This window comes from Salmo salar, chromosome 12 (genome assembly GCF_965601325.2).
Source record: "Salmo salar chromosome 12, fSalSal1, whole genome shotgun sequence".
Classification (NCBI taxonomy): domain Eukaryota; kingdom Metazoa; phylum Chordata; class Actinopteri; order Salmoniformes; family Salmonidae; genus Salmo; species Salmo salar.
In genome coordinates this window covers 85187449-85197885 of record NC_138302.1, presented here as the reverse complement: position 1 = coordinate 85197885, position 10437 = coordinate 85187449, and the positions used below count along the sequence as shown (strand labels likewise).

General features: G+C 41.4%; 1 protein-coding gene across 1 annotated transcript; it reads left to right on the top strand.

Moving 5' to 3' along the window:
• Positions 1 to 752: 752 nt before the first annotated feature.
• On the top strand, positions 753 to 5914 carry LOC106565742 (2-epi-5-epi-valiolone synthase-like). The gene is made up of 5 exons (XM_014133192.3): positions 753 to 1086; positions 3748 to 4387; positions 4610 to 4846; positions 5129 to 5381; positions 5495 to 5914. Exons 1-5 carry the CDS (start codon positions 911 to 913, stop codon positions 5578 to 5580), a joined length of 1392 nt encoding a protein of 463 aa, XP_013988667.1. The 5' UTR covers positions 753 to 910; the 3' UTR covers positions 5581 to 5914.
• The last annotated feature ends 4523 nt before the right edge of the window (positions 5915 to 10437 follow it).

Sequence of the window (10437 nt, the reverse complement as noted above, 5' to 3'; positions counted from 1 at the left end):
TGAACTCACCAGATGTGCTCAGATGAAAAATGGTCAATTGAATGTGTTTCTATACAGTAGCTAGTCAGGTTGACCTCTGACAACATCCATCCACTGCCACAAAGAAATACTTTGTCTTGTAACTGTTGCATACCTGTGTCCAGTATGTTAAGTAGCCTAGGAGGCTCCGTAATTGAACATACCACAATTAAACTAAACTAAAATGTATTTTTCTTACAGTCAATTTGGCACACACAGAAAAGAGGTTGGCTAATGCTGATATATATAATATCCAAAGCCTTTTTCTCATGTTCATCAGTGACTGATAGCACATTTTCTGCACAAGAAGCAAGTCTGATGTAGGCTCCCTCAGTAGGCTAAATACATAACCCTCATAGAAGTCAAGTATCCCAAAATTGCACATGTAACTTTGCAATACATGTGGATCTTTAACAAATGAATTTATCTTGCTTCTCTTATTTCTTGAGTGAAATAAAAAATACTTGACATATAAACATACAGAATGTGTGATCAAATACAATTACAAATGGTCCGTGACATGTTTATTGATGTGGAGTCAGTAGTTTTTTATTAAGTAGCGTTAATATTTTTTACATAAAAAAATGTAGGCTAATTAATTATATAGCCTATTGTGGGTGTGGGGGGATCCCTCTTTACATAATTCTATAGTTTCATTACGTCACAAAATTGTGTAACGATCATGCTGGGGCATGTGCTACACACTGGTTTTGGCTACACTTTCATAAGCACACTGGAAATACTTGCTCCTCCCATGGCAGAAGTGAAGTGATCTGCTGTCGAGGATATATATATATATACAGAGAGTAATGAGAGGTGAACATTATGCTCCATTAGGTTACTTGTCTCTGCATCGGTCACTCATTAGCTTCCAATACATAAATATATCAAGATGTCGCTTGATGCAAACACTGGGAAGAAACATGTGGAAGAGCCACTGGAATGCAACAATATTGCAGTAATAAAGAAGAATGAGTTTCACTTAGTTCAAGTCAAGGGCACATGGAAACGTAAATCGGGAAATAAATTGAATAAAAATATAAAGGGTCGAGTATCAGCTGCCAAAATGTGAGTAAAACTTGTGTTAAAATATAATTATGGGATGCAATTGATTCAAAATAAATTAAAACGTTATGCAAAATATAAGGTTTGTGCACATTATCATCATACATCTAAATTAGTTTTCTTGATGTTAACATGCTTTATTTTATTAGACCCACTAGCTAGACTTTCAGTAAAAAAACAAGTAGCCTCCGACTGGGCAAAAACTTGTTTCCACGTCATTTCAACAAAAATATTCAATGTGATGACGTGTAATCAACGTGGAAAACTGATTGGATTTTCAAAAAGTCATCAATAAGGGAATTTAGGAATTTTTTCAACCAACTTTTAACCTAAATCCAATGGCATGATGAAATTGTTTTGGGATTCACGTTAGTTGACAACTAACCAAATGTAAATCAAAACTAGATGTGTTGAACTGACGTTTGTGCCCAGTGGGCTTGCACAAGCCTTGGCTTGTGTGATTCGGAATGGCTCATAGGACCAGGAGCCTATCCTATGTTTCTGTAGTGTGAGGCATCTTGATGTACAAGTACACCAACTGGACAGGACACTAGTCTATCGCAGGGCCTTACCCCCAATTTATCTCCTTAATACTGAGTGCCAAGTAGAGACTCATCTGGTCCCATTTTTACAGTCTTTGGTATAAGCCTGAGATCCAGGGCCGGCACCAGAACAAATCAGTTGGATAGGCATTTGATTTCAGTTGGATGGGCCCTTTTTTTCATGGGACTTCCGGTGTTTTGAATTTTGTTAATGGCTGTTATAATGAAGACCAAAGGCAGCTAGTGAGTTTCAAGTTTGTGGAAGCTTACAATTTATCCTACAATTTTACCTATCTGCATGCCAGTTATGATTATTTTTATATGTGCATTTTCGTAACGTTTTAGTTTCTCAAAATTATTGTCACGTGGTTAATCATACAAATATGAATTAAAATGGTAAAAATCGAAAAGATAAAATTAAACTAATGCAAGAGCACCAGCATTTGCCAAATGAACACATTGATAGCCTACACCGTGATCCATTGGCGGCTAAAGAAATGAGCGCATGGAACTCAGAGATAGCCTATAGGCCAATGCAGCAGTAAAATACATAGGCCTAAAGCCAACAAATAAAAACATTAGAACCTATCCTGATAAAATGCAGGTTCTTTCAATTGCATGCCTGTGTGGCTCCCTTTCTATCTGTCTTGACTAGAGCTATAGCTAGTGAAGTGCAACATTGTATCAACTCAGCAGGTTGGCTTGCTCTCCCTCAAAGTTATCAGGACAGAGAAACCACACACATGCTCATTGCTCACATGGAGCACTCTCTGACAAAACTCCTAAATGATGGTTATGAAATAAACCAAAACTTGTTTCCCACAAGTGTAGCAGGTTGTGAACTCTGCAAACAACTTTTGCACTCTTAGAATGAGAATGGTAAATTAATGTAACCAAATTACGGGGATTAACGGTACATTTACTAAGCATGTCTTCGCCACACACCCCTCACCTTCTTCTTATCTCAACATTTTAAATTATACTCAAGACACATTATCTTCACATTTTACATGCTTTTCACTGACAGCCGCAACTCAATAATCAGCTAGGCTTATTGCCACGTGCTCTGCCCAAATTGCAGGCTTTCCTAATAGGCATAGGCCTATGCACTTGTGATTTGAAATAATCCACAGCAAACATTTTTTTAAAGAAGCTAATGATCCTCTATGGCTAAGTCAAGCTCTCTGGTAAAGTATTTTGACTGGAGTAATTATATAATTTTGGCAAAACATCAATTTACTTTAGGGAAAGCCAGCATCCGAACAGTGCACTGTGCACACGTCAACTTTCCGTTCTAATTCACAAGTGGCTGAAGCCAGAGATCTGTGTATAATGACGAGATGCTCATGTCTCAACCCTAACAATGCAAATCGTTGTCCCAAAGGTGGGAATGCAGGCAATAAGCTTAGGTCTGCATATTATGCCCATAGAAATGCATTGGGTTTATTTAGGACATATTTTGACGAGAGAGCCCTCTCACTTGGCCTCTTCCTCTCTGCTGAAACTAGCGAGCGCAACAGCACCGCTCTGTATTACTACGTGTAGCCCATGTATCTGATGCTGTCTGGACAGAAAAAGTATAACATGCCATACTCCTTTTGTCCAGACAGCATCAGATACATGGTCTACACATACAGAGACAGAGGGGTGCTGTTTCGCTCGCTCGGATGCTTTATCTGAGATTGTTGAATCTTTCTGTTATCGCGCGTCTCGGTCAAATAAATTATCAATATTTCAATATTTTATTTGGACGGGCAAGGATGGTACGGTAGGGCAGGCAAAGCCCTCTAGGACTCGCCCATAATGCCAGCCCTGCGGATATTGAACTCCCAACCTTAGGACGGACACTCTTAACACAAGGCCCCTGAGTAGACAGTGGATGACAGTGATTGAAAGTAAATATTTATTTCAACATGTGAATAGATGCCATAATGTTGTTTATCCAGCCATCACAACACTATCATAGTAATTTGCAAACACATTTTCCCACTTTATTTAGCTACCACCACAGAAAGTGAAATTGTGTGAATTTACATTTATCCCCAGGCTTTGTTCTCTAAACATTTAATGTACATATTGTACTGTACATAAAATAACCTGACAAATATAGCACGTTTTCCAGCTATGAGAGCACCATGGAGCAAGGCACCTCCTGGACAGTGGTCAGCCCTATCATCTTCACCTACAAGGTGACTGAGTCCCTGGGCCTGCTGGACCCCAGCAACGACACCCTGCTCCTGGGTCACATTAGGGACCCCCAGCAGCTGGAGGCCCTGAGGAACAGCATCAGCACCAAGCCCCTCAGGCGCTTCGTGGTCATGGACCAGACCGTCTACAACCTCTACGGCTGCCAGCTCACAGACTACTTTGAGGCCCATAATGTTCTCTACAGGATCCTGCCCCTGCCCACCACCGAGGAGAACAAGTCCATGGAGCTGGTGATGAGGATCCTGGAGGAGGTCCATAAGTTCTCCCTGGACAGACGCACAGAGCCCATCATCGCCATCGGAGGAGGAGTCTGCCTGGACATAGTGGGCCTGGCGGCATCCCTGTACAGGAGACGCACCCCCTACATCCGTGTCCCTACCACCCTGCTCTCTTATGTCGATGCCAGCGTGGGGGCAAAGACTGGGGTGAACTTTGCCAACTGTAAAAATAAGCTAGGTGGCTACATACCCCCGGTGGCTGCTTTCCTAGACCGCTCCTTCATTCAAACTGTTTCTCGAAGACACATCTCCAATGGGCTGGCTGAAATGTTAAAGGTACAGTGTCAATGCCTGACAGCAACAGATAAGGATTAGATATTGGACTGTACATTAACTTAAGATACAATACTGTACTATCTGACTGTATACTATACTGTAGAGAACAATATACAGTACATCATCAGTCTTGGAGAACATGTTGATGCTCATTTAGCTCTGTAGATCTGGTTTTATGTACTGGTATTTAATGTAAATGTAATGTAGATGTGTGCTCTACAGATGGCCTTGATGAAACACAGAGGTCTCTTTGAGCTTCTGGAGACCAACGGCCGGTTCCTGTTGGACTCCAAGTTCCAGTCTGACAGCGGTCTTCAGGGGGACAACAAAGATGCTGCCTCCGTGTCCACACGCATGGCCATAGAAACCATGCTCGAGGAGCTAGCACCCAACCTGTGGGAGGACGATTTAGACAGACTGGTAGACTTTGGTCACCTTATCAGCCCAGAGCTGGAAATGGTACAGTACAACCAATTATATACCGCTTCACCTTAAATAACCACAAAGCCAAATAGCTCCATGAGCTACTGTATGTAAACGGGTTTGAATCAATATGTCATCATGTCATGTTTGTCACCTCCTGTTCCATTTTTAGTGTAACTATGTGCCAGATGAGCATGGTGTCAGGTTTACTCACACCTGTTTGTGTTAGTTAGCGGCAATAAACAGTGTGGCTACGAGTAATACTGCACTCTAGAGAGTTGTGCATGAATAAAGTACTGAACGCTGACCTTATTGCAGAAGGTGCTCCCTTCCTTGCTGCACGGAGAGGCGGTGAACATCGATATGTCCTACATGGTTTATGTGGCCCGTGAGAGAGGCCTCATGACAGAGGAGGAGAAGCTGCGGATTATAGGCTGCATGGGGGGGCTGGAGCTGCCTGTGTGGCACCAGGACGTTACCATGGCACTAGTGCAGCACTCACTCTGTGAGAGGCTGAAACACTCTGGTGGGCTGGTCAGGATGCCTCTACCCATTGGCCTAGGGCATGCGGGTAAAGAGACAGACATGTATTTGTCAGCTAGAGTTCAGCACATTAACAAAGATTAAAAATGCATATATTTTCAAAGCTGGTGTTAACAATCTCCTTTTTCTCTCCATCTGTAGAGATCTATAATGACACAGGTGATGACACCCTGTACAGAGCGTTTGAGAAGTGGTGTGATGAGCTGCGACCAAGCGACCCGAACTAGTCCACATTTTTTGTATTACTGTAGATTATTTACTTTGAATGATTTAACTGATTAAAACAAGGATGTGGCATTTCTGCTTGACATGTTGACACAGATATCTAGAATGCTCATCAGTTGTTGTAGCTGATATTTGTTGGTGCTGTTGATTGTTCAGGTTGACTTGATTTGATAGAAAATTGCAAGCGCTGTCTTGTCCTATTGAACAATACCGGCCCCTCACAGTTTTACTACTACATTACAAAAAGGGAAATTCAAAACTTTGTATGATGACTTTGTATTGCTATTGATGTTTTTGATGTCTCAAATGTTCTCATTAAATCATTTAAGAAATGAATACTTTTTTGTCTTAAATACACAATTACAAACACTTTATTTAGGAGCAATGCACTTTAATATTGTACAAAATACAGTTGAAGTCTGAAGTTTACATACACTTAGGTTGGAGTCATTAAAACTAGTTTTTCAACCACTCAACAAATTTCTTGTTAAACAACTACAGTTTTGGCAAGTCAGTTAGGACAATTACTTTGTGCATGACACAAGTCATTTTTCCAACAGTTGTTTACAGACAGATTATTTCACTTATCATTCACTAATTCACAATTCCAGTGGGTCCAGAAGTTTACACACACTAAGTTGACTGTGCCTTTAAACAGCTTGGAAAATTCCAGAAAATTATGTCATGGCTTTAGAAGCTTCTGATAGGCTACTTGACATCATTTGAGTCAATGGAGGTGTACCTGTGGATGTATTTCAAGGCCTATCTTCAAACTCAGTGCCTGTTTGCTTGACATGGGAAAATCAAAAGAAATCAGCCAAGCCCGAGACCTCAGCCAAAACCTGGTGTACTTCACAAAATAGATGTCATCATGAGGCAGGAAAATTATGTGGATATATTGAAGCAACATCTCAAGACATCAGTCAGGAAGTTAAAGCTAGGTCGCAAATGGGTCTTCCAAATGGACAATGGCCCCAAGCATACTTCCAAAGTTGTGGAAAAATGGCTTAAGGACAACAAAGTCAAGGTATTGGAGTGGCCATCAAAAAGCCCTGACCTCAACCCCACAACATGATGCTGCCACCCCCGTGCTTCATGGTTGGGATGGTGTTCTTCAGCTTGCAAGTCTCCCCCTTTTTCCTCCAAATATAGCAATGGTCATTATGGCCAAACAGTTCTATTTTTGTTTCATCAGACCAGAGGACATTTCTCCAAAAAGTACGATCTTTGTCCCCATGTGCAGTTGCAAACCGTAGTCTGGCTTTATTATGGCGGTTTTGGAGCAGTGGCTTCTTCCTTGCTGAGCGGCCTTTCAGGTTATGTCGATATAGGACTCGTTTTACTGTGGATATAGATACTTTGTAACTGTTTCCTCCAGCATCTTCACAAGGTCCTTTGCTGTTGTTCTAGGATTGATTTGCACTTTTCGTACTAAAGTACACTCATCTCTAGGAGACAGAACGCGTCTCCTTCCTGAGTGGTATGGTGGCTGCATGGTCCCATGGTGTTTATACTTGCGTACTATTGTTTGTACAGATTAACGTGGTACCTTCAGGTGTTTGGAAATTGCTCCCAAGGATGAACCAAACTTGTGGAGGTAAAACATTTTTCTGAGATTTTCCCATGTCAAGCAAAGAGGCACTGAGTTTGAAGGTAGGCCTTGAAATACATCCACAGGTACACCTCCAATTGACTTAAATTATGTAAATTAGCCTATCAGAAGCTTCTAAAGCCACGACATCATTTTCTGGAATTTTCCAAGCTGTTTAAAGGCACAGTCAACTTAGTGTATGTAAACTTCTGACCCACTGGAATTGTGATACAGTGAATTATAAGTGAAATAATCTGTCTGTAAACAACTGTTGGAAAAATTACTTGTGTCATGCACAAAGTAGATGTCCTAACCGACTTGCCAAAACTATAGTTTGTTAACAAGAAATTTGTGGAGTGGTTGAAAAACCTAAGTGTATGTAAACTTCAGACTTCAACTGTATACTGAGGTTCAATGAATGGATTTTAGGGTGTTTTCACATATAGTCCTCATTAAAAGAACCGATCTCAGTCCTCTTTAAAAGAACCGATCTCAGTCCTCTTTAGAGAACTGATCCATGTCCCCTTTGAAGTGAATTATGGGGTAAAAATAGCAAAAGTGCTCAGTCCTCTTTGCATTCACATTGCTATGTTTCAAAAGCAACCAATATCTTTTTCCAACATTTACTCAGTGCGCTCTGGGTTTTTACAAAGTGCAGGACAAGCCATTTTATTAGAACGTGTTATCGGACAGCTAGATATACCTACTTACATTTTGTAAGCTAATAGATTGCCTTTAGTTAAAAAATTTGACATAATAATTGTAACCAGAAGATACTATTAACATGTAAATATTATTGGTAACAGAATAGATAGCAGAAGAATGACTGCATATTAAATAATGTTATAACTGACAATTGTACACCCAATGTAGGCTACTGCTAGAACAGATTTTGTACCCTATGTTGGCGTCTTCTCACACTATTCAAACCCCACAATCGAATAAACAGTTTATGAAACGTTTTTAGCCTATAGATCACAAGTTGCAAACAAATAATCTGAACTAAAAACATATTTTGGAATTTCTGTGCATCCTTGACAATCGCTAATCAATAGGCCTATCCAAAAACAGCACGTTTTTCCCTGCAGATGATCATATTCTCTCTTTTGTGGCACCAATGTGAGAGGGGAAATGTTAGGGGAAATGGTGTTGCAGTAGTCTAGTGTGTGGTGCGGGAATAATGACAAGCGAACCTGGGGAGCTTTGTGTTCACATTGTCCTTAAAAAGAGATCTGGACCACGGAATTCAAGTGAACCGAACTCAGACCACCTCTCGAAATGGTCTTTTGAGGGTTCTGAGTTCCTTTGGAGTGTTCACACTGCAAAAACGTTTTAAGTGAACCACACTGTGTTCACAAAAATTGTCTGAAAGGGACTACGTAAGTGTGAAAACACCCTGAAACTACCACTAATCTTTCTGAAATTAAAGGCCCCTAATTGTTCACAGAGCTCCACTAATACAAATCAGTATGGGGTAGGCGTGTCAAACATATGGTCCATGGGGATATGGGGATGCTCAACCGAAATAACCCAATAGTTGGTAAAAATTTAAATAATGACGCATTCTCAGTATGAGGAAATATAACGTTTTATAGTATGTGAATTTTCGAAAATCGAGCATGCTTTAAATGCCTGGATGTTATACCAGCCCCCGTCCCCGTAGGAGGCCTTTCGGTAGGCCGTCATTGTAAATAAGAATTTGTTCTTAACTGATTTTCCCAGTTAAATAAAGGAGAAAAAAAAGATATACATAAAAACAATGTAGTATGTTTGACACTGAACGCTATCCTTTTCCATATTTTCCAGGAGTTGAACGCTCCCTCCACTGGAGTCAGCACGGAGGGAGGAGAGGCCTCAGTCTGTAAGTGGTATACTGTGATGGATGAGGCACTGCAGGGCCTGCCACTCCATCACCCCATCGATCATCATCTCCTCATCCTCCCAAGGTGCAGAGTGGGCTTGTCTCCCTCCCAGTAGGGTCCAGATGTGGAGGCGCAAGAAGGAGGTGACTGCCAGGGAGGCACGCCTTACGGCCATTTTAGAGGCCATGATTAGGAAGTAGTTTTATTCCTCTTTTCAGTCTACTGCATCTCCCATTCCTCTCAAGCTTCAGGTGACTCTTCAATTGATACATGCGTAGGCTTAGGGTATACTGAAGTTTATTCCAAAATACGTTGTTCCAAATGCTAGATACTTATCTAATGTTAGCCCAAAACAAGAGCACGAAATGTCACTGAGTGAGGCTACAGACTATCCTTTTCGGTTCATACTGTATGTGAAGCTCGCCAACGTGCAATCATTGGACAATAAATTAGACGAGGTACGATCACGAATATCCTACCAACGGGACATCAAAAACTGTAATATCCTATGTTTCACGGAATCGTGGCTGAATGATGACATGGATATTCAGCTAGCGGGATATATGCTGCACCGGCAAGATGGAACAGCACACTCTGGTAAGACGAGGGGGAGCGGTCTGTGCATATTTGTAAACAACAGCTGGTGCATGAAATCTAAGGAAGTCTCTAGATTTTGCTTGCCTGAAGTAGAGTACATTGTGATAAATTGCAGGCCACACTATTTGCCTAGAGAGTTTTCAGCTATACATTTCGTGGCTGTTTATTTACCACCACAGACAGATGCTGGCACTAAGACCGCACTCAGTTAGCTGTGTAAGGAAATAAGCAAACAGGAAACCACACACCCAGAGGCGGCGCTCCTAGTGGCCGGAGACTTTAATGCAGGGAAACTTAAATCAGTTCTACCAAATTTCTATCAACATGTTAAATGTGCAAGCAGAGGGAAAAAAATTCTAGATCACCTGTACTCCACACACAGAGACGCGTACAAAGCTCTCCCTCACCCTCCATTTGGTAAATCCGACCACAACTCTATCCTCCTGATTCCTGCATACAAACAAAAATTAAAGCAGGAAGCACCAGTGACTCGGTCTATAAAAAAGTGGTCAGATGAAGCAGATGCTAAACTACAGGACTTTTTTGCTATCACAGACTGGAACATGTTCCGGGATTCTTCCGATGGCATTGAGGAGTACACCACATCAGTCACTGGCTTTATCAATAAGTGCATCGAGGACGTCGTCCCCACAGTGACTGTACGTACATACCCCAACCAGAAGCCATGGATTACAGGCAACATTCACACTGAGCTAAAGGGTAGAGCTGCCGCTTTCAAGGTGCGGGACTCTAACCCGGAAGCTTACAATAAATCCTGCTATGCCCTGCGACGAACCATCAAACAGGCA